This window comes from Lytechinus pictus, chromosome 15, assembly GCF_037042905.1.
Source record: "Lytechinus pictus isolate F3 Inbred chromosome 15, Lp3.0, whole genome shotgun sequence".
NCBI classification, from domain to species: Eukaryota; Metazoa; Echinodermata; class Echinoidea; order Temnopleuroida; family Toxopneustidae; genus Lytechinus; species Lytechinus pictus.
Window position 1 is genome coordinate 29,088,142 of NC_087259.1, and position 25,813 is coordinate 29,113,954.

General features: G+C 35.3%; 1 protein-coding gene across 3 annotated transcripts in view; it reads right to left on the minus strand.

The window, feature by feature from the left end:
* LOC129277555 (complement C3-like) overlaps positions 1–17,868 on the minus strand; it is a 57,613-nt gene extending 39,745 nt beyond the window's left edge. Inside the window, exons 1-4 of one of the 3 annotated variants that reach the window (XM_064110449.1) lie at positions 17,758–17,868; positions 12,951–13,235; positions 7,515–7,693; positions 5,120–5,317 (exon numbers count right to left, since the gene is read on the minus strand). In XM_064110449.1, the coding sequence (XP_063966519.1) occupies positions 5,120–5,317; positions 7,515–7,693; positions 12,951–13,036 (463 nt within the window). In that variant the 5' untranslated portion in view covers positions 13,037–13,235; positions 17,758–17,868. Of the gene's footprint in view, positions 1–5,119; positions 5,318–7,514; positions 7,694–12,950; positions 13,236–17,753 lie in introns of all 3 variants that reach the window. The other 2 variants (XM_064110451.1, XM_064110450.1) reach the window with 2 other exon arrangements.
* Positions 17,869–25,813: the final 7,945 nt, after the last annotated feature.

The following is a 25,813-nucleotide window of genomic DNA, read 5'->3' on the forward strand; positions in this document are numbered from 1 at the left end:
TCTACATCCAGGATTTGACTTTGGGGACAGGGATGATGACGACAAGGAGATGAAATGTAGAAAACATGATCGTCATAACGGCAATCTACTCGGAACATGCATGTTTCCGGAATTACGAACCCTCTGTTGTAATCTGTATGAACATATTTCCCCCATGACAACACACCCTAGTACCAACTGGAGGATTGTAAAGATATCAAGGCCCCCATCATCAGAAATAATTTGGGTTTTAGTGGTGATATATTACACATTATAAAGGATGTTGTGCAATATGTGGTAATATCACGTGGGAAATGTGTTTTCCGAACTTAATGAAATGTATGAATTCCATCCTATTTGTGTCCGACTCCTTCATAAAAGTAACTTTGATATATTAGTAATGTATTATTTCATAATTTTCTCTCTCAAATCATCTGCCTTCTTCTTCATAGTGTTTCATTCTTCTTCTTGTTGGTCACCGATTTCCTTTTTTCCTAATGTAATCCCCCTTTCTCCACTTTTTTATTTCTCTTTGCATTTTCATGTATTTTTTATTTTCATCATATCATTTCTACCTCCTTCCCTTCTACATACCCTTCATGACTCCTCCTTCCTCCTCATCCTTTTCTACTTCTATATAAATTTTCCTCCTTATTCTATTCCCTTTTCCCCTTTTATTCCCATCAAAGTAATTGCTGGTTAACACATTAGTTTCCTAAAAAAGAAAAATCACACATTACAGGAACAGAGGGGCAATATTTACATATAATACAAAACTTATTATTTTTTTAACATATATAATGCAGATGTCTAGAATGCAGTAGTCATTATTTTTTTACTGTATATGGTGCTTCACTACAATTTAGAACAGGAAACCATAGATTATCGATTTTCACAGGATATTGTTAAAAATCAACAGAGTGAAATAATTCTCTTTTTGTTCCTCACAAAAGTTACAACTTCTTATTCTTATTACCAATGTTCACAGACTCACTGCATACCAAGGCAGGCCACTGGAACTAATCCTGTACTCATGCTGACTTTCTTCCCCTTTTATATTCTTCAGTTAGCCTTTATAAGATTTGATAATCCTTTTTTATCTAAATATCGGCAAAGCAAGGACTATTCCTCATGTTTTAATAGGTTTACATCAGGGGAACTTGGCACTCTTACAAAAAAATAATAATCCTGATTTGTTTGTTATTTTTTTTATAAATCACATTCTTACAGCCCCCCCCCCCCCCTCTCTTCCTTTCTCTCTTCCACTCTCCCTTCTACTCTCATCATTTGTTTACTCATTCTTTTCCTCACTATCTTTTCTTCTTTTTTCTCTTGTTCTGTCCATATCCATACTTCTTACCTGACTCTCTTCCTCTTTTTATTTCTGATCGAACTTTAATATTCGTTGATGCAAATTGAACAATTTGACTGCCTGCCCTTTTTGTTTTTATCTCATGAGTCCACCTTGTGTGGTCATGATCTACTTTAAAATGAAGACTTATCCAGAATTTCCAGGTAATTTCAGCAAAATAACAACAAATCCTTTATTTTCCTTATTTTTTAAACTCAAGCATGGACCAAATACAAACAGATTGAAAAGAGCTTACAATAGATGACATCAATGCAATGAGATTAACATATTGAAAGCCAAGGCGAATACATGGGTGTCATTGCTCGGCTAACAATTATATTCAAAAGCCAAAAGTGTTTTTTTTTAATCCCTTATGTTTATTCTTTCACCATTTTCCCCTTCCTCTTTCTCTCTTTCTCTCTCTCGTATGTAAACATGTTCTTTCTATATCATTTTCTAAATTTAATCAAACAATCAATTTTCATTTCTTCTCTTCTACTTTATTACAAATGTATGTTTGCTAGTATTTGTTGTAAAGAAAACCCCTTTTTTCTTTCTTACCTCAAGTTTACTGTGGTTTATGTTTTTTATTATAATTAGTAAATATACATATAAGCTACATCATTTTTTATGCTAAGAAAATAAACAAATTGAATTTATCTGAATATTATTATGTCATCCTTTTTTATTATTTTTCTTCATTATCATGTTACTGACAGTGTCCCTCATTTTCTTTCTTTCGCTCTCTGGAAAATGTTCATTGTGGTTGTTCATTCTGGATGGATAATTCATTACACATCAACTGTGCACTTGATTAACGATGTATAAATCCACCTGTGGTTTGCACAAATCCAGTGGCAAGGTTCATATTCCTAGAAATAACATGAGTATCATTGCTTGCATAAAAAGTTCATTTGAAGTTGTTGTTATTATTTTGTTTTATATAAGGTTGATATCAGAGCAAGGAACAGTCATGTACAAATGGTTTCTATAGAACAAAATACAAAATTCACTTTTACAAAGTTTGAGTTGCTTATTTACCTTGAGAACTCTACAGAGTGGATACATATATATTCGCAATCTACAAGGTACTACACTGTACTCTTTAAAAGTTCATATCAGTAAATTTTTTATTCATGTTCAGAATTCTAACCCGTCTTTCGTAATTGAAAAGAACAAGAGAAAGGAGTTACTGACATCATGATTCATGACACCTGAGTCACCAAGACATGGTTTGTTTGTAAGTTACAATGTACAATAATCCTTTTATTTTTTTTAAAACTTTATACTGTACTTTACTTTATTTTTTAGATCTCTATTGTTATAACTGGAAATAATTTTTATGATGTATTCATGTGTTTTAACAGGACATCGATGAAAAACAGCCATGCTGAATCAAACGTTACTTTTTATTCCTGTATAAATATGTTGAATGAATAAATTTTTTAAAAATTCAATGGTTGGGCTAAAACTTTGTTCAGGAGAATTTTTCTTATATTTCAATGTTGTTCATGAGAGTTTCATCCTTGTAGTAGTAAGTTTTTCACTGGACTCATTAACAATAAATAAAGAGGACCTCTAAAAATGGAGAGCTACATTAGGAACATGCACTGTACAATTTAAAATCCAGGTCAAATATTGTTTTTCTCCCACATTTCTTAGAAAATTTCACATGTTGACTAATGAATCACATTACATTATCATACCATCATGAAGGAGACTGCAAACAGCACGCAACAAATTCTTGGAGTTGTTTCTAAGAAGATTAAAAAGGGATTCTTGGCTGAAGACCAACATCCAATATTATCATCCAACCAACAGAAAAAAAAAATATATCCTTGATTCTGGAACCTTGTTTATATGTTTCCATAGTTTACTTTTCAGGCGACGATGGGACGTATGGTATACATGTACATTCTGCCATATTTTGACAAAAGGAATCAACAGACATATTATATTGATTTTTTTAATGTGTTGACATTGTACTTATCAATTTCTTCTTCCAGGCAAATGTTCACTGAAAACACAGATCCTTGCTTGGATCCTTGCTCTTTTATAAGAAATTACACTTTTATTACTTGTTTTCTTTCAACAAAGAAATGTAGCATTAAACTACTAAAATACATGCTTGATGCAAAACCATAGGATTTGTGAGATTTTAAAGATTTAACTTGACTAAACTTCAAAGTAATGGGACACCACATTTTGGGGTCTCTGGTCTGGACCTGGTTGTCACGGAAAGGGTTTAGTTTCATTTGGTCCAATGTCAATTCGTCCAATTGCCAACTCGTCTGCTATCATTTCGTCTACCATCAGTTTGTCCAATATCCACTTGTATGGTCTAATTGCCATTTCGTCCACTCACCATTTCGTCTAATAACCAGTTGGTCCAATAGCCATTTAGTCTATATTAGTGTTAATTGGGCAAAACGAATGAAAATAAACCGAATATTAGACCAACTGGTTATGAGACGAAATGGTCATAGACGAACTGGTGATTAGACGAAGTGTCATGATTTGACCAAATGGTTGTTAGACGAAATGTTGATGGGGACGGAATGGCATTAGACTAAATGGACCATGTGGTGAATGGACGAGTTGGCAGTGGACGAATTGGCAAGTTACCAAGGAAACCTATGCACACATTCCATAATGTCTGGCACAAGCACGGACATGAAAACATTGGAATTCCCCTTCCCTTGTTGTCTGTCAAGACCCTGTAAAATATGTACTTTCACTTTGACGATCTTTTATTTGACAGATGTGGAGGAGAGAAATAATAAATACCCATAAATCATACCAATACCATTGACTTGTTATTCATCCAAGTTATCTCATCTGCACAAATAATATTTTAGACTCTCTTTTGTTTTCATAGCAGCAACAGTTTCCACTTTCATTCAGCAATCTTTAGATTAATCAAAATTAAATTTCACTTTGAGAGTTCCACACTTAATCACTGTTCTCCAAAAAAAAAGTCAGTGTTTATATTTGTAAGATTTATAATGATGATGATGATAATGCTCTCTGTGGTACATGGTAATATTCCACGCTTAAGCAAGCTATTGTCCAGGTGTGATGGTGGAGGTAGGGTATCTTTACAGGGCTCATAGGTATAAAATGAAAGCAAACCAAAGATCACCCCAGTTGGAGATTTCTTGCATCAAATCTTGACCTCCACGCTCTGTCTTTAATTTAGACCCTACTGTGTGAAGAAAGATGGCACTTAAGGTTTGACCCACATTTCTTAAAATGTAGGTCACTTGGTTGTCCACAATAGGCAGGTAATATTTATCCTTCACTCCTACATATTCTTCAGGGTAACTAAGATACAAACACTCGCAAACAACATGTAGATACTTAATATGTTTAGGTTATATTAAAAAATTATTAGCAGGTCTACATGTATGCTCCGAAAAAAGTGACATGGAAATTGAACTGATATTTCATGGGTGCGAAATGTATATTTTTTACGATTGGCACACATTGGGGTTTGGAATATGTCTGAGGCTTAAAAAAAATAAACCTCCTATTTTCTGTTTGGATTTCACCAAACAACCTAGATAATTATGAAAAATTGTTAAAATAATGAGAGGCAATTTTTTAATCGATGAAACAGTACTTCTTAAATTTTTGATATTGCGAATATGCAACAAAATAGTACTTTCATTGGAGGAGTTAGATTTCTTATTTTTTTCTCAGTTGAATAAACCTCCTAGTTATTTTGTCCTTAATGGTTATCAAATTTTTTTTAATGAGGTTTGGCCCTAACCTCTTTTTTCTACTCACCTTCTTGGTTGGGTGTGTAGATTGGTTTGTCGGTGTGAAGTAGAACATATCCTGACTTGTTGGATAACAAGATCTCTTTCTCCTCAAGGAAACCAAGCGAGGGCGCACTAACTACCAGGTTTGCATAGCCATTACCTTCTGTTGCTAGGTCACGGTAAAACCCTGTACCAACCTGCACAGTGGTGGTCACTGGGGTGCCTGCAAAAAAAAAATGAATTGAAAGTTATGATTCATATGTACTTTAATTCATGGGTCATTCCACTAGGATCGGTCAAATTCCTTGAACGATCTTGACAAATAATCTATATGGTCTATTATAGTCATATTCATGTAGTTTTAGGTATATAAGCTTAAATTTAAATGTTTTAATTTTAGTTTGTTTTGTGTCTGTTGTGAATTTGTACATACATGTATATGTACATATTTAGTAATGATAAAGGAAATTTCATGAAGCTCATAATGATTGGTGCAGTTCTATGTACTTCACAATTCAGAAGACAAAATATAAAAGGCATGTTAAATCATAAAACACCAGTAGACCAGAAAGTAATTACTAAGACCATAAATAAAACATAGGGCATGAACATGTATTCTACTTCAATTACAATATTTTTTACTTCATGGTTGCACAATTAATTACTCATTTTCTATGAAAAAAACATTTTATTTGCTTTATTGGCTATGGCATTTGCTTTATTGGCTAAGGCATTTCCTCTGTAACATTAGGTGGGTGGGGTGATGCCTATTGCAAAACATCCGTAACAGGTGGTGGTGGTGGTATCGCCTTCCCTCATCATCCTCATCATTCTACCATTAGTCATACGTCACTCAATTCATCTCACAATCACATCAGGGTTTTTCAAAAACTTTCCCTGGCTCCTATGACGTCAATTCATTCTTTGTAGAATAATGGAATACCCAGCAATCATCACATTTTCCACCACTAAATCACTTTTCCATGAGATGCAAACTATTTTGGGCTTCTATGATTTATATTGAATTGGTTGAAATAGGGTAAGGCATTGCATGACAGTCTACACTTTATTACAGTAATCATTTACCAAAGAAGTTCTTGAAACTGCTTTAATCATAGTATTGTGCAACATGCTGAAAAGTGCTACATAAACATCATTCCCTTCCATTTAATGATTTATTAGAATAACTGAATTCTGTTCATTGAATTTTATTTCAATAAAGTGATTGATTTGATTGATTCATAAGTTACATTAGAATTGAATTTCATATAATTAGACTGAGAGAAGATAAATATCCCCAAGCTAAATCTGATCTTTAAATAATACTATTAAATCAATGTCCCAATACTGGAGCTGTTAAGGGTATTTCTTTACAATATTGAATATCTGGAGCACTTAATCAAATAAGATAACAATACACTTTTGAAAGAATTTCCTATTTCCAGGGAATTGTACTGTGACTCATGATCCGAAAGTCTGCCAATGTACTTTAAGAAATAAGTCTGATAACGTTAAGACTTCTTTAATAGTTTAAAGGATTTCTTCAGCTGCATGTAATGTACTTATTTCATTTATTATTTATATTATCCTTCCTGCTCACCACTGCCTAATACATGTACATGTACTTCTCCTCCTTCCTCCTCCTACTTCTTCCTCCTCATCCTTTCTCCTCCTAGTTCTTCCTGTTCTCACTCAACTCCCACCTCCTCATCACCACGTCATCATCAGAATCCCCTCCTTCTTGCCACCTCCCCTCTTTACTGCTCCTTCACAATTCCTCCTGGTTTCGTCTCCCTCCCTTCCTCCATCCCTCCTCCTCAACTCACCTCTCACTCCTTCTTTGCCCTGAACTCTCTACCTCACTACCACCTTCTCCTCATCCCATACTCCTGATCTCATCCTCCTGCTCTTGCTCCTTCCTACCCCTGTTGACCTCTTATTCTCCTCCTCCTTCTCCTCCTCCCCTCCCCTTCGCTTGAACCTCATTTTCACATTGCTACTTCCACTCCTTTTACTTTTAAACTTTCTTTCCCTCCTCCTCCATCCCCTCACAATTTTATCCCTCCCCTTGCCTCCTCTCCCCCCCCCCCTCCTCCTCACTGACTCAGCTCTGCGTACAGCTACCGAAGATTATGAATAACCAAATTCTATTGGTTCCCCCTATTTCTCCTCTGGTGACACAACACTTGCTCCTGTGATATTTGCTTCAGTCTTAATATCTCATCAGAGGGCATAGGGTTAGAGTTAGGATTGTAATAGAGTTTTTGGTTCAGAATAATGTGAAGATAGATGTTAGATTTTATGTTTTGCTTAACAAGCAAATTTATCATTGGAGCAATTGTCATGGAACCCCCCCCCCTCACTCCCTCCTCTCCCTCCTCCCTCCCCCCCCCCCCTCCCTCTCCTCCTCCCTGACTCACCTCTGCGTACTGCTACAGTGGAATATGAATACCCAAACTCTATTGGTTCCCTCCTACTTCTCCGAATATACACTGTAACCTCTACATCTTCTTCTGGTTCTGTATTGAATACTGACACTGTCACCGTCTCGTTGACTCCTATCCGTAACACGTTAGGGGCTGTTACAAAGATCTTCCCACTGTCAAAAATAAAATAAAAAATGTGGAAACATACTGCACATTAAACAATCAAGAGTATTTTTTATTCAATTAATCAGAAGAGAACTTATCGTTGATTTAAAACTCAATTTTCTAAGATTAAGGATACTACTATGCAAACCTTTATCATCCAAACTCTAAAAAGGGTATATGAATTTAATCATAAGAAACTTTCTAAATCAGCTCCATGTAATTGATAGGCCCTATTTCCTATTGTGATAATATTCAAATCAATTCAAGTTGCCGATTCTTTCGATATGTTGAAACAAAGAACTGAGAAAAAAATCTAATCCATCCAAAATTTGGGACAATGAAAGTACATTAACCTCATTTTAAATGATATCAATGGGATACTTGTTATTGTTGGCGGCAAAAGTTTATGAATGCCATTGAGCATGAGTAGATCATGCGAACCAGGAGTTACAGAATGTTTATGTTTGACATTAATGAAGGAAAGGAGTAATAATGCGTACAAGGGTAATCGGAAGACACACCCAGATTCAGAAAATGCACAGGATAACAAAAGTATCACATAAAAAAACAAACAAACAAGATTCCAAGAATAAAGAACAACACAATATTTAAGATCAGCGTTGTATGCATGATTATCTAAATTGTTTTTATGGCATATAAAATATTATGGTAAAAATATTGACCCCATTGGGTCATTGGGTCATAACATATCAAGACACAATCATATTTTTCCTCAGATTCGCCTGGAAATTAAAATCCCAGAATTGAAAAGTATTACAATGAAATATAGTTACGTTCATATGGTGGCTAATCAAAAAGCTCACCCTTTTATGAGTAAAACTATGGGTAAGTTTGCGGCATACTGGGAAAATAACTATTTGAGTGTGTTGATCATTGTACCTCACAACCCCAACGGCCTGTGCATCTCCACATGGCTAACTACAAACTTATTAATAGCAAAGTTTAAAACTTCAAATTAATCTGTTTAATATAATAGCAACATCGTGTGAACCTAACTATCATCAATAAAAGTTCAAGTCTTAAAGCTGGACAGCTGAGATTTTATAATTCATTGGGGAATATCTACATTGTATTCAGATCAATCTATACAACAAACAAAAAAGATACTCTAAAAGTTAACATTTGTCTGTCAAAAGAAAATTATTCTTTGAGCAAACAATGTCAGTTGTTATGACAGTGCCGCTTGAATTGATGGTATTTGACTTGAGAGAGACGTGCCATGATTGACTTGATTCACCTCAGACAGTGATCTATCCAACAACGAAATAAGGAATTTGATATTGACTTGACATTCATATTTTCGGCAATAATACATGTAGGCCTATGTCATTTTAGGGTTACACTTTAAGTATTACTAGTTTCTCTACAAAATACTTCGCATGTATAATACTCCTCTACCAGAAGAAAAAAATCAGCCTCTTCTTTTTCTCTTTCTGGAACATTTTCCAGGATGTAGGCCTAACTGATTCCACAATTTCAGGAGGGTAGGGGTGCAGGACAAATAAATTTAAGATCAGGGGCTAATTTCCGTTATCAAAGAAATTTAGGAAACAAAGGTATCAGACCAAATGAGGGGTGAGTATGACAGGAAACACCCCTATTCATTGTTTTTTGCCCCTTTCCTTTCAAAGACACATACCCATTTTCTAGTTTTTTGGTATCTTTGACAGCTTAGAACCAGAAAGCTACCCATTTTTTGATGAAATTATGGTTGAAGTATGTACATGTACAGCTATCTGGTTGAGTGTTCCATCCATCCCAGTTGACAAGTTATGGAGAAAAAAAAGCCTAGTACTAGGCTGCCAAGCAATAATTCTCCTCAACCAAATCTATTAGGATTTGAGGAACTTAGAATTTCTCTTGATTTTTAAGCAAAATTTTACAAGCTGAAACCAAACCAAAAAAAGGGGATTTCATACTTCATTACAGAAATAATATAAGCCTCAAAGCAAAAAAAAATTGATTAATTTAAAATGATTTTTAAAACTTGTCGTCACTATAAAAAAAGTTTCATCGACGCGGAACTAAAAAAAGTTTGGTATACGATTAATTTCAATCCAAGATCTTTTCAACTTTCCAAAGTTCAACTTTTTCTCTGAATATGTACGTGGAGTCATATTTTTCTCCTGAAATGTCTGGCCTATTTCTATAGTTCCATCTCATTCAAGTACTAGTATTCATGAATAAGTCCTAAGGACCACCGACAGTGTGAATATTATATAGATATGTCTCTGATCATAGACACACTTCCTATAGTACCAAAGGCCACCCAATATGAGGATTGTGAGCTTACATGTTCATCACACCTACCACACACAATATATGGCGTCTTACAGACTAAAGATCCTTCACTAAAACTAGTTTGCCAGTCGGCTTTGAATTGCTACCACTTCTTAAATACTTTGAGCTCTTCCGAAAATGCATGTAAGTCAACAAAACTTGTATCATAAGGCTTCTAAATCTTTAGGGATCAGTCAGGCTGACTGGTAGTATTTGCTGTGGCAATTTGAATAGAAGTGTGATTGGGGGTACGACTGCTCCAGACAATACACAAAATGCGTTCTCTTGATTGAGTTGTATGTGCGTATTGACACTTGGAAATTGAGGAGAAAAGATATACAATTACAAATGACTTTTAGTCTCTACAAAAGCCATGTAACCTCCAACAGTAGTCAATCGTTTCAGAACTCAGGTCTTTGCTTTGCTTTATCTGCTTGTGGAACAATTTACTTTGAGGTAGGGAGGAATTATCTCAGACAGTAAGGCTAGCCTAGCTGGCTGGTAATGGTAGAAATTTGTACCACAGTGCTATTCTGCACATACATGTGCAGTAAAGATACAAAGTAATTAATTCAAATGAGACAGGTAATTCCTGTATTTACATGTACTGTAAAGTGTGTACATTTTTTGTTTTTATCTCAACAAATGATAAACATCATGTAAAATTACGAATTGAAAAGTATTGGAAACAATGATTCAACAAGCATTACATACGTGTGTATCTCCAATGGACTCTTATACATTAGAAATGTATTGAGATAATAAAAAAAGAGAATGATGTTCAGACATGTAGGTTTGTTTCATGTTAAATTGTGATTCTGGAAAAAAAATTTACCAAGTTACACATCTCACACAAATCTTTATGATGACTGATGCCTTTGAATAAATAATGTTTCTTCAATCTACATATTTATTTACCCCTAGTAATATCTTTTACATTCTATAAACATCACACACACATGTACAAAGAAAATGTAATTATGGCAGCAGACACTAACCAAAAAGAAAATATTCTGGAAAGAATTTCTATGCAAGCATTACCATTGCGATAGAATCTTTGTGAAAGAGAGAAGGTCATCTTTAAAAACACTGCATGCATGAAGTTCACTCGAAAGTTTTCCACTGTCGATGATTTCACACACAAAAAAAGAAAAATCAAACCTGGAGCCTATTTCATGAAGGCTATATTGCTATTGCGCTCAACAGCCAATCAAATTCAAGATTTCCATGAAAGTTACCAAAATTGCAAAATTAGGATCAAATTCATTGGGAAACAAGGACCCAGATCAAATTATTTTAAAGTGGCATTTTCCTTATAATGGCAGAGCATGTCCATTTCTGTGTAATAAAAAACAAGTAAAACTCCTGCTTATTGGGATATAATTTCTTACTTTATCTGTGCAACTTTTAACAAAAATGAATGGTTTTAAAAACATAACAATCAAAATTAATTCACTTTTTAATAGTAATATCCTAGTCAAAAAATTATGTTTGTTGTATCAATATTCAACTTTTGGGTATTAATAACAAAGGTACAAAAATTGATATTTCATACAAGCTGACAGTAATTACAATGACACCACAAACCGAGTCCAATTTCTAAGAACAGGTCTATACAGAATGACAAACCCTATATAATATGTAGTAAAGTTACCTCTTTTAGTTTACAATCTAATGAAAGAATGACTAAACTTTCTATTGAATATCAGATTAAGCATGACAATTTAATCTGGCAATCTTTTATTGTTAGGTTAAAAAGAATCAGTGGTGCTCATCTATCCTTCTATATGTCATGCTTCATATCTTTCAATCACTTTAAAACCTTGAAGGATACAAAGAAGGAATGAAACATCAAAACAGTTTCTCAAAGAAAAAGAAAGGTTCAACTGTGTAAAGGCAAAGAAAAATGATTTTTTTTTTTGATATTCAGGCTTCCGGGGTCCTTCTTTATAAAACAACCTACTGTCTATTAAAATCTGTTACATTGGATAAGCTTTAACATTGGGGATTTTCTGGGCTCTTGTTTTTATTTTCGAGGGTACTTTTGAGTATTTCAGGGGCAAAATCGCCCCGAGCCCCCATGTATTTTTTTCCTTGCTGTGTAAAGTGTACAAGCATTGTAAATAATAGATATTTTCATTTATGACTGTGGACTGTAAAGTGTCATAAAAAATGCAATCATATCCGAATGGCACTCAAAGCATAATCTCTTAATGAATATACACACTAGCACACATCAACTGAGCAGAAAATCTTACCAGAAGTCCTGCATTATTTTAAGCTACTGATCATATTTCTGCATGTAAGTTATTGTAACTGGGAATGTATGTGTAACTTTAAGCTTTTAATACTGGTGGAACACCACTCTGGAGTTGAACATCAGTATGATTGATCCCTCTCAATTATTTATGTTTACAAACCTAGATATACTCTTCTCTTCTTCCTTCAAATGCTTTGCAATTTTAAACAATGTGGTTTGAACAAAGACATAATTCATTCTAAAAGATTTTGTTCAGAATTGAGATTTAATGGATAGTGGTTTTTAGCCATTAATCTCTGCTTAATTCATTATTCAAAATAATCTGTTCAATGGAAGTCTTTTTTTACTTGAAAGCAAAATGAAAACTGTATTTCATCAGGAGGCTCAAAACCACCTTTTTTAAGGTCACAGCTCTGTAAAAACTAAATAGTTATGACATACATGTATTAATTGACAACTTTTTTTTTACTAGTTTCAGAAAATATCAAGATTTCAATTCTAAATACATGTAGGTCCTCTTAATTTTGACTTGATTTTAACAGCTGACAGATAATTTGTTAATATTTCTTTGAAAGAATTTCCAAGGCTATACAGCTATCAAGATTTCCTATGCTTTGATTAGGTATCCTGTGATTCTCAAGAATTGAATACTTGATATTACACATCATTTCTACAATTGATCTACCCTGATTATTCATTCTTACCTTGTTGGATCTTGTGCAGAACCAGTGCTTACTAATCCTACAACTGAGGCAAATAATACCAGGATCAGGCGCTGTAAAACCTCCATTTCTCCTGATTTCACCTTTTACAGTTTCTCCTAAAATCCCCCTCCTTCTCCTCCTCTCTCCTGCCTCTCCTTCTCTTCTTCTGGGATGTAGAGTAGGTCAAGATCTGGGGGCAAAACACTTGATCCGCTTGAAATTCCCTATCCTTGTCCTCTATTCTATAGATAAACTCAATTCCAGATACTTGTAGACAATGTTCATCTGCATAAGAGTGTCAAATTAAAAAAAAACACTTTAAGTCTAAGTTACGATCCTGAGTCTGAGTGCAAAGTAAAGTGGTTGAAAGTTAGATAAAGTTCTACTGCTGATTATGATGAAGCATGTGTGCTTTATCCGTACTCCGGCAGGTTCTATTCTGACGTCAAAGCGCAACAGGTTTCCTAAATATATTCTCTGCTTCGCATGTGGAGGTTTTCTAATCCAGCCTGCGTAGGTTTCACTGGAACAAACAATGCTGGTACATGAAACAGCGTGGAACCAGAGTTTGTAAAGGACACCAGCCATGCATATCTTTAGCCAAATAAGGTCATCACACACCCCCTTCTGAGCTCAAGGACCAATGAGATCACAGCAGGGATTGTGTCTGATTCCTAGTCTCTATGCTCAGACCCTAAAACCAATGCTGTTGCAAATTTGAAGCGAGAATCTTACAACTGTAAGTAACTCTTTCACGTTTTGTTGTGTTGAAAGCAATGAAAATTCATGCACATACATGTAACAGTATACATAAGTGTACATAAATGTATACCAAGTGCAAATTTCTGATGTCCGAATGAGGGTTTCTCTTTAAAGGTCAAGTCCACCCCAGAAAAATGTTGATTTGAATAAATGGAGAAAAATCAAACTAGCATAACGCTGAAAATTTCATCAAAATCGGATGTAAAATAAGAAAGTTATGGAATTTTGAAAATTTGATTATTTTTCACAAAACAGTGATGTGCACAACTGAGTGACATGCAAATGAGCCAGTCGATGATCCATCACTCACTATTTCTTTTGTTTTTATTGTTTGAATTATACAATTTTTCATTTTTTACAGATTTGACAATAAGGACTAACTTGACTGAACTATATAGTAATAAACAATGCTAGCTACATATGTTCAGGAAGGAATTAATCGTTGTTACACTTGACAATGAGGAGAAAATTAGAATATTTCATATAATAAAATACAGAAGAAATAGTGAGTGGATGACGTCATCAGTCTCCTCATTTGCATACCGACCAGGATGTGAATAGAACTGTTTTGTGACATTAAGGGAAACTTTAAAATGTCATAACTTTCTTATTTTAAATCCGATTTTGATGAAATTTTCAGTGATTATGCTTTTTGGATTTTTCTCTTTTTATTCAAATCTACTTTCTGTTGGGGTGGACTTGTCCTTTAAGAAAATTTCAGCTCCCCAGGAGCCTGTAAGCCTGATTAAAAGCCTCTGAAAGGTGCTCAACTTTGAGAGGTTATTTTACCAAAATCTCTTTGATATCAATGACCTTCTTGAAAACTATCACATGTCTTCTTGATTAAACTCCTCAACGTCCCTATCAGGAACCACCCGACTAAACAAAATATTTGCTGGTCATAAAGTACTATATGATGGAGGTCATCAATGTCTTGCATGGATACATGTACATGTATGACCTCTAAAACCATAAACTTCATTCAACCTGTATAGTTTTCAGGAGCCGCGGAATAGGGGAGGGGGGAACTTCGGCCCTTTATCAATCTTGACAGATAAAATAAGAGTAGCCAACCTAACAACCAGTTCATATTCAGGTATCATTTCAACACCATTTTTAGTATGTACAGAAGTGCTCAAAAGTTAGTGAGCCCCACAAGAAAGTGAGTCAGGTGATGAAATATTACATACTGTATAATTAAGTTTGTTTGTCTCACCGAACATTGCAGTGGTGTTGTCTACATTCAACACTCAGCATGTACATGTAGGAGTGCATTTTGTGCTGGGGGTTCACTAACTTTTATATAGCACAACTGTACTTGTATTTAATAAAGTTTAAATACAAGGACACGAAGACCCAAATTCGATAGCTGATGTCTACATGAGTATCATGAAGAAATTCCCTCCAAGTCAGCCTATCTAGTCAGGATAATAATGGTTTCTCAATACAGGTCAATTCAGGTCACTTCCATATATTCCCACAACAACTTGGTAAATAAACCGTTTTGATTTGATTTACTAAATTCAATTTCCAAAACCTGACCCACAACCTAATTTGAACTCAATCCCATCCAATGACACCTATTTGTTGTTCACTTCTTGACCCGGTTAAGGAAAATAACTTTGGGTAAACTTCATTCTAGAAGAAGAAAACATGTTATCTGGCCATTTATGAATAAGAATTTCAAACATTTGAGACTTTGAAGATAAATTGTTATCAACAGGATTTGGACCCGACTTTATCTAGATTTGGTCCCTTTCAAAAATTAATACAAAAGGGATAAGTTATAGGAACCACCACTCTTCCGGATTCCATAGGGTCCACAACAACCGCCCTCTTCTACATGTACCCACAACAGGTGTAATTTTGGAGATGTCAGACAACTGGTATACCACTTATGGAAATGTTCATGATACCGGGAAACAGTCCAAATCCATGTCATTATGAAAGAATTAAATGTAGGCCTACGTGCACATTTCATGAACGCGACTTCTTAGGGGAAAATTTTTTTTGTTAGAAAACAGTCATAAATTTTAAATCTATTTCACAATGCCATGCACAAGCCTGAAACTAGACATCCTTATGAGAACTTTCAAAAGTTGAAATATACACGATTTATGATTATGATCTCATGATTTACATAAAAACACCGTTTTTAAGTTGAACTCATATAGTCTACGGGTTTAACTTTCACTTCTACCAATGATGTTCCAAGATGAAAAATAACATCCAATTCTCTGAAATCATCTGTTGTCTATTTTTTCTAATAAAATCTTTTCCCTCTAATTGATTCTTCTTCTTTTTGAAAAATCAGAATTTTTTTTTAAGGATCATAACCCTTTTCAGTGAAATAAATTCCTATGCAAAATAAAACATAAATGCAAGGGTATTAACACTTAGAAAATCTATTATTAGGAGTTTCTTGCAAATGTTGCAAAGAATATCAAGTCCATTAAAAAACGGCTTCAACCAAATAGGTCCTCCAACCAACCAACCCCAGTCCCCCACACCACCCACACATACACAATTTGCATTGCACCTCACTTTAGCCACAGCATCTAATTTGCTGTTTTAGGAAGAAAATTTATATCCTCTTGTTTTCAGCGAAAAACAAAACAAAATAGTTCATTTGAGTAATAAGAGTAAAAATCTAACAAGCATATTAAACACTGAAAATTTCATTAAAATAATTAAATGTCATGACTTTTGATGAAATTTTCAGCATATTATGGTTGGTTTGATTTTTCTTTTTTTAATTCAAATCAACCATTTTTCTTGTGTGGACTTGACCTTAAACAATCAGGTAGAGTCCCTCTATGTAACTTGTAAGGAATGATCGAAATTGCGAAAGCACTACACTACAGGCCAGGATCACCTACTTCTTCCATACAACGATGATGATGTATGAAACCCGGGCCATTACCCTATCTTTATAATCATCAACTTACTGGTTGGACGGCAAGTTATGATAAAGTCAGTAACAATTATTGAACAATTACTAGATCATGTAGATCTAGACTAGAGTCAACAAGTAACAATATACAAAAATGCAAGCATCATGATCACACAAATAGGTCACAGGATCAGGAGCAAAAAGAACAGATAAAGAAAGTGAGGGATTGCGGGAGGAGACAGGCAGTCTGAGTCAGTGAACGGGACAAATTCAGAATCAGATGAGAAACGAGAACTAAGAGTAAGAGTAATACTAAGTTGGAGAAGAGAAGAAAACAAAGTTCGAATTAAAGTGATTGGTTAACATTGGTTTGACTTTTTAAAAATCTGAGCTAGAAGGTCACACTAATCACCTTTGTCTGTGATATGTTACAAAAATGAAGCCCAGAAAAAATTGCGTTCGAAAATAATTATTTAGTGCTTCAAAAATTGAAATATAAAGTGACCGAAAACACCATCTTAATTTCATCCCATACACTTATGTGTACTATTTAGGCGTCTATAAGACGCCTATTTACAAAATCGGGGTTTGCCTTGTAGTTTTAGCTTTTCATTCTCAATAATGGTTGTTTTCAGGGTTTATTAGTTCTAATACATGCACTTGTACACATGTTTCATCTTGGTTTGAGAATTTTTTAAATCGGCTGCTCACAAAGTTAAACAATACCTTTAATCGAAAGAAAGCCAGGCAGTGTTTGTCATGTTTGTGTAGTTGACAGAACATGGTAATGGCACAATGATGACAAAAACACTTGAAACAAACACGACACCCCAACCCCTTTCCTTTAAAAAAAAATCACTAACATGCTTACATTATGAATTTATGGGTTTTGTAATAGGAAAGGGTTATTGCATTTGCAGCTGTATGTGCCGCGCACGTGCACCAGCGTGGATCAGAAGCTTCGCCCCCCGGAAGGGCTGGGGAAGAGGGGAAGGGGAAAACCCTCTCCTCTCTAGTCTCTGGCTACTAAAAAAGACGAATAAACAGAGATAGTCTAGATCTGCTCAGCAACACCATCATGAATATAATTTTGCCATAATTTTCTATAAACAGATCTAGGCCTAATCGAAATTCGAAAATGTACGTACTTACTTAGTTAACTTGTAGATATCTTATTTCAAGCAAAATTATATAAAACAGGTAGGGCCTAGGCCTAAAACTATAAAAGTAATCTATCAATCGTGATTCCGGCCGCGCACGCGCAGTTATTTACGAACATAGAGATGTATACTAATACATCTCTATGTTAACGAATCAATTCAGTCAGTGAATTTGATCAGCTCCTCCGAGATAGACAGCTGGCAGCCGTCTGTTTCGAGGAGTTTTTAAACATTTTTTTAAAATTTCTCTGTATTTGGTGAGTGGAGCCAAAGGAGTTCAGCGGAACAACCAACATAACAGAGACCGAAGCTTTTGGTCTACTCCGAGATGGAAATAAAAGGCCCAACTTTTATTTTAACGGAGCTATATTTTTAGGCCTAGCTAAGCTAGAGAGGCCTACACATCTTGAAAACTTTTTTTTCACAAATAGTCAGTGACGTACAAGTCATTGATTTTGAAGAAGCTGGGCTACGAATGCATAAAATCACAATTCGATGGTCATTTACATGGTTATACGATAATTAAAAAGTACATGCAGCCGCTGCCCTGCCCCCCCCCCCCTTATCCCTGGTTCCATTCACTATTTTTGAGCAGACATATTGCCAACTTTTACTGGGGAAAACAACAATAATGTGGCAACATTTCTTGAGATGTAATTTGAAATTACTGGCCGCATATGACTGTAAGTGATATAATATCACAAATAGATATACGGTAGGCCTATGCTAATGGAGATATATTCCCACAAACTAACTATTTTTTGTTATGTGGCAATGTGTGGAAATCTATAAAATGTTCATTAAAAAATTGTCAAATTCTGAGTTTTTTTTTTTACTGTTATCATACGATATTTCGCTCGATTTCAGGAGAAAACAAGTCTTGAGATATATTTCGTCATTAAAATTTTAAGTATTCCCAATTATCCGTTTTTTCAACATTAACTCACTTTTGCAGTTCTCCCATAAAACTGGCGGCATTGCAGGTTACCACCAACACTGTTAAAAATAATTTAACGCTGCCAATCGCACAGTATAGTTGTTTAAACAGTTTAAACAAGTGTTTGATCTTTGATCTCTTAAACAACCATGCTTAAATTATTGATAAAGTGAAAAGTTATACAATGCACCTGATATGTATTTTATTGCACTTCGAAGTTCTTGAAAAAGTGGAAGCTACATGAATTAGTTTGCGTTTCGTTGTAACTCCATTATATTCACTGTCCTTTTTACCTCCAAAATTATACAAATTCTGTTAATTTTGGATGCTGTTTTTATGGTAATTTCGAACGGGAGAAGCTAATTAGTAGATACGTGTGCATCGGATATTAACATACCTGGCTCATACATTATTACCCATTTAAAGGTTTTTAACCCAAATTAAGGATATGACAAGCAAAGAAAAAAAAGGTCTTCACTTAAAAAAAAAAGGGGCACACTTAAATCCGTTTTAACTGCATTTTTACATTACAAATTTTAATTGTGCCTCTCAAGGGGTGTCATGGGCCGGCTCCCCCCCCCCCCCCCACTGGATCCGCCAGTGCGCAGGTCAATCCGATTTCTAACTCTTTTAGTTCTAAGCCAGGGATCATCCAATCCCACCAAGAACATTGCCTCCGCCCATGGCCCTGCATGGGAAGCCAGGGTTCTGGTGTGCTAAAGTACCCCCAAGATTTTTCAGGGGTGCTGTGTACGTTATTTACCATTGGCAGCATCCCCTGAAACAAGCAACAACAACAAAGTTAGTGCTCCGAAATCACGGATATTTAGAAGCAATAACTTTTTTTTTACTTGTACATTTTTTTTTCTGACAATACCCCAGCACCCCCTGTCAAAAATCATTCACAGGGCCCTACCAGTGCCCTATTGACTAGTCTCAATTGCGCAATAATTTTGTGCCCTTTTAATTTCTAATATTTTTATAGAAATGTGCAATAGAGAGAAAAATAAATGCCTTGCCTAACAAAGATCGAAATTTAAGGCAAGCTAAAAATATTATATATAAATAATACAAAAGTGTATTTTGACAGAGAATAATTGATGGCCTGTGAATAACGTAGATGGCACTGTTCCACTGATCGTTTTTTTTTTTCGTTTGTAGGCTTTACTTTACGGTCCCTCCAAAATAGTATTAGTAATGTTAGGGTTTTTTTACGTCAATAAACAATTACAGATCTGTTATTCGTTTTCTGTTTGAAGCATCATAGGTTGAGGGGAGGAAGGAATGGTTCAATGTATGTAACCAGTCCCCCCCCCCCCTCCGTCCCCGGCCCAACATTAATTTTATGATATTCAATATTGAAAAAGCCCAACGGAGATTTTGAACCTACCGTGAACTATATAAATCTAATTGGTTTCATAAATGCATGATTCATGTTTTCAAGAACCACATAGTAGCAAAGGCTCACTGTAATCAACTCTTATATTATCTTAAAGCGAGTGACAGAGCAGAATTCAACCGGAAGTCATTTGGATTAGATTTTGGCAATGTTACAAAATATGTAAATATTGAACCAAATTCTAATTGGTTCCCCAATTCTAAAATCCCCCCGATTTACCTTACATATAGTTCGCAACTGAGGATAACGCGAAGTTAATACTTAGTTTAGTGAAGGTCGTACGCAACGGGAGGGGGCAGGCCAGCTGCCACCCCCCCCCCCCCGATATTTATTTTCAGCCATCCCTCTTTACAGAAGACTTTATATAAAAAATCTGCGTCAGTTTGTACAATTTCCTACTCATTAATGGCATGTGCTCTGCTATCAGGTTCGACCAATGTTAATGTCGGGAAATAAAAATATTGCCCCATCCCTCAGGTTGGGTCCCTCAGAAGTTTGGCCCATATTATACGCTTATCATAATCATTAATGAATTCTATAAATTGTCTTTACGCACACTAATGGTGCTTTGACCTTCCTGCGGGGTGCAGATTTGTTTCCAAATGTAGGTGTAAATTTGGACCCTTTTCACGTCAAGCTATATGATGCACCCTAATGGGTCACGAAGGTGCAAAATATACCTTTTCATGTGCAGATACAGGGGGGCACGAGGGACCCCGCCCCCCCCCCCCTTTATTGGCGAGAAAAAAACAATTAAAAAGGGGGAAAGAAATTTTAAAAAAGGGAAAAGGGAAGAGAAAAAAAGAAGGGGAAACATAAGAGGAGGCAGACGAGTGAATAAAATAGGATGAGGGGAAGACTTGAAAAAATATTTTTAAAAAACCTTTCATGTCACTGTATAAAAGTTTCGCTCGCGCTTCGCGCTCGCATTGCCTTTCAGGTGATTAACATATATGGAGCTTAAAATATCCAATTTTGAAGTCAATATGCAAAACATGTTTCAGCTCTGAAATCGAGCTTTCATTATTTTGTTTGATTTACAATTTGATTTTTTTAAAGTGTTCTGTAAATAATTATGTTTTATGGTCGGAATATTAAGATTTTCTGCTCGCGCTGCGCACTCGCTAAATGTTATTTGTCAGGTACCTATTATTTTCCTGTATTTCATTAAGTTCTCAAATTATCCCTATTCAGGTCAGATTGTCAAAACGTATCAGCTAGCGTTGCATGCTCGCATTTCGATTGGTGAGTTATGTATATTTCAATATTAATTCTATAACACTATTTTAAATCCTCATTTCATGACAGTTTATTAAAAATTTCGGCTCGCGATTTGCGCTCGCGTTCATTGTTGAAAATATAATCTTAACTCATGCATATTATTCATAATCACAAAAATGCTTTAAATTTCCAGTTTTCAGGCCATAATATTGACAGATTTCGCTATCATTAGGCTTATTAGATTAAGATATTAATCAAATTGTCCCTTTTTTTCAGAATGAAATATCGACAAGTTTCATCTTGCGCTTGGGAAGAGAGATTGTCATCATTTTTATATGATGACATTAATGTCCCGGTCCTATGTCAAAACTCAAAGTAATAGTCATGGAACATATAGCTCTTTTTAACTGTGATCCATATCCACCTCACAATTTTCCTACAAAGTGCTTGAAATGCAGAGCTTAAATTGACCCTTTTTCAGCGGATCAGAATATCAAATATTTTAAGATCGCGCTTCGCACTCGCTTTATTGATTTTCATGATTAAAAAAGGTATTTAGAATGCCCAGATTCTGTAGGTCGAAATCTGAAACACGTGCGCGCATGTCTATTCAGATACGCAGCTTGTTCCCTATTTAAATCAGTATCCAGTTTCAGATTACAATATCAAAAAATTTCTGCTCGCACTTTGTGCTCACGTTATTAATAAAGGAAGATTTCCAATTACTCATATTTTTTTATGATTTACAAAACATGAATAGAGTATCCCATTTTTAGGTGTAAATCTTGAATTTTCCGCTCGCGCTTTGCGCTCGCATCAATCGTTTAGTTATATATTATTTACCCTTTTTAAGATTACAAAAAGTGCTTAGAATTTCCATTCTTCAGGTAGAAATGTCCTAATTTTCAGCTCGCGCTTCGCGCGCGCATTATTTGATTGTTGAAATATGCAACGTCTTCAGGCCTAACTGCAAGCAGCCGTTAACAGATCCTTTTTTGATCAGATCAAAACGTAAATTTCTGCTCGCGGTCGCAGTAATTATTTAGTTGGATACACATCTCGTTTAGGATCACAAACATTGCCCAGAATGTTTAAATTTGAGGACAAAATACATGAAATACAAAAAATTGCTCGCGCTTCGCGCTCGCACTATTTAAATAAGGCTTATGAGATTATTATATATTTAGGTCGACATAGTCGATTTATAAGAATAAAGCTTAGAACTACCCCTTCAAAGAAATAAACAAAAATCAACTTCGAGCGGCCGATCGGGGAAAATGTGGCTATTGGCGAAGGCTGAATCCGCCTCTGCTTTTAATATGCAAACAAGATCAAAATGGTGGGGTTTATGCAGTGGCGTAGTTATACGGGGGGGGGGGGGCACGGGGGCACGTGCCCCACCATCGGGCTGGCATGTGGTATAGTGGGGGAAAGAAGAAGAAATTATTGTGTATTATATTTTATTATATTATGTTATATTGTATTCTATTTTATATATTGCATAATATTTTTTAATAAATTTTAGGGCCTATGTGTTCATCACTCTTGGTGCTCTCATTGTCTGTTTAATGAGATAAAAAAAAATCCTGTTCAATCTGATTAAATGGTACTAAAGCATCCCGTTTTCAAGTCAATGTGCACCAAATGTATTTCCTGTACAGTGACATATATGCTTCTTTTTCATAACTGCTTAAAGGGATTGCCCCCTTTTAAGGTCTGAATCTAAAGAAAATCCAGTCCATGTTTACGTTCGCATTAGTAGATTAGTGAGATATGTATTTATGAAGATGAATTCCTTAAACAGTCCTTGAAATGTCCTTTTTCTGGTCTGAATATTATTTTTTTTCTCGAAAGGTGGACATGTGCGCTATATAAGGAGCCATTATTATTATGTTTTCAGCTAAACTATATCCAAGGTAAGGACGAATCTGGTGACATTTCAATCAAATCACAGACATACTGAAAGACAGACATTAATCAGTCTGAATCCCATCATGTTCAATGAAAAAAAAATTCTTCGCATGATCATCACGCGACTTCAAAAAAGTACAGTGACCTGATTCATTTTTTTTCGTCAAACTTTGCGACCTCTGACATCTTTGGCTCGATCGCTCCGACATCACGCCACATCATTAAAAGGCCCTATACTAGACGGATGCAGGAAGGTCTCTTTTTTGTTTAGTATTTTATAAGTTTTCTTCTTAATATTTTTTTGTCTGTACTGATTTTTCTATTTTCTCTTTTTATAATAAAAATTAACTTTACTTTCAAGTTAGAAAAAGACGTAAAGTGCAGAACCAGATTAGTAAATATTTCAAATGTTGAAAAAAGTACAATTATTTCTCATAATGCAACTAAATATGTCTTGAATATCAAATCAAAGAGTTTCATTTTTATTTCATTTTGAGGATTGTTGAATGGAAAATTTCAATCACGAAGCAAACATAGATGAATATTCTCGAGGTGCCGATTATTTGGCCAGTTGCCTACATTCATTAAAATTAATAAAGCTTGCCGACATACTACCCGGCGACACACACCTAATCAAAACATAGCCACTACTACAATCATCCAGTCATCAACGCAAACCTGCGACGTGGGGTAAGACTTAACTCATTAATTAGTCATCTCTTCTTATATAGCATGATTGCGTCCTTATTTGGTAGTGTTGTTTCCTTATATGGAGAATGTCTCATGATTCGGAAGCACACACCCCCAACATACCAACTATAAACCTGGCCTTGAATGACAGACAAGATGTCTGATCATAGGCTTCCTGGTCTGACATGATCAACCAACATTATCATCGATAAGGGGGACTAAAGTGGGGAAGAAATCTCTCTCAACACAGAGAGAGAAAAACATTTTTGTTTGTTTATTTCTTCCTTTCTGTGCGTAAAGAAAAATACTCTTACATTTCATATTCATGATCATGTTAGTAAGGAGTCCGAAATTCTCCGGGGGGGGGGGGCGACAGACTGGTATGGAGGAATATCCGAAGTAGTCGCTATAACGAGCGAAGAAAGTTAGTAATATTTTGACACTTTCAAATGAAAATCACGTCTCTTCTTGTTTTATTCACTTTCTGTTAGCCCTCGTTGAATTTTGAAGGGGGTGCTTACCAGGGCACTTATCTCAACCTTCTTGTGTGGTCCTATACGCCAGTGAATAAAAGGATTGTGATCTATTATTTTTGTTCATTATGAATTGAATTAAAACGAATGAGTGAGAAGAGAGTATATAAACCTGGTGGAGACATAAACCCCATTCCCTAGAAAAGGTATTCATAATGTTGCTTATTCTAAACACATAATTAATTTATTAGCATTATAAGGATTAATTGAATAAAAAAACCTGACAGCAAGTGTAGAAGGTTATCCGATTTGTATAACGGTACACATTTGAATTGAGATAAATAATATTGGGATAGTTTTTACCTGCTTGAAGATATGTTGAATGTAAGTTTAAAAACTGTGTTGTGCTTGTGAATATTTGTTTTGATATTTAAGTTATAAATTCAGAACGAATATGACAGATGACTGATCAAAATTTAAAAAGGAGGAAGGGGTAATGTTTCAAAGGATTACAATACACGCGTTGGTTTGGGGATTCACGTGCGCATAATTTTCTGCTTCAAATTTTCATCAAATCGAATTACCTTCATGTCTATCTATCTATCTTTCACTCCTATGCCAACATGGCCTATATTTTACTTTGATCGGTTTTCGGGAGGAAACGCTTGTTATGCTATCCGCAATTTCAACTACCATGACCGTTTATCTAATTGGGGTTTTTCGTAACATTGTTTGGGGTAAATGCACTTTTGATCGAGTTCGTAGAAATAAAGAAGAGATAGACAAGTTCATTTGGCAGGCACGTCTGACGTCTCGACTGTAACGTGCCAAAGCCGCTTATAATCTATGCATTAATGCGTCTCAAAAGTCTTTAAGATATACTACAAGAATAGTGCATGCTGCTGATGTTAACAATGATGATGATGATGGTGATGATGATGACAATGATGATGATGACGATGATGATGATGATGGTGATGATGATGGTGATGATGATGATGGTAATGATGATGATGATGGTGGTGATGATGACAATGATGATGATGACGATGATGGTAATGATGATGATGGTGATGATGATGGTAATGATGATGATGATGATGACAATGATGACGATGATGACGATGATGATGATGGTGATGATTGATGATGGTGGTGATGATGGTGGTGTTGATGATGATGATGGTGGTGATGAAGACGGTGATGGTGATAATGATGATGATGATGGTGATGATGATGGTGGTGGTGATTATGATGGTGGTGATGATGAGGATGATGATGACGGTGATAATGATGATGATGGTGGTGATGATGATGACGGTGATAATGATGATGATGATGGTGGTGGTGATTATGATGGTGGTGATGATGATGATGAGGATGATGATGATCGTGGTGCTGATGATGATGATTATGT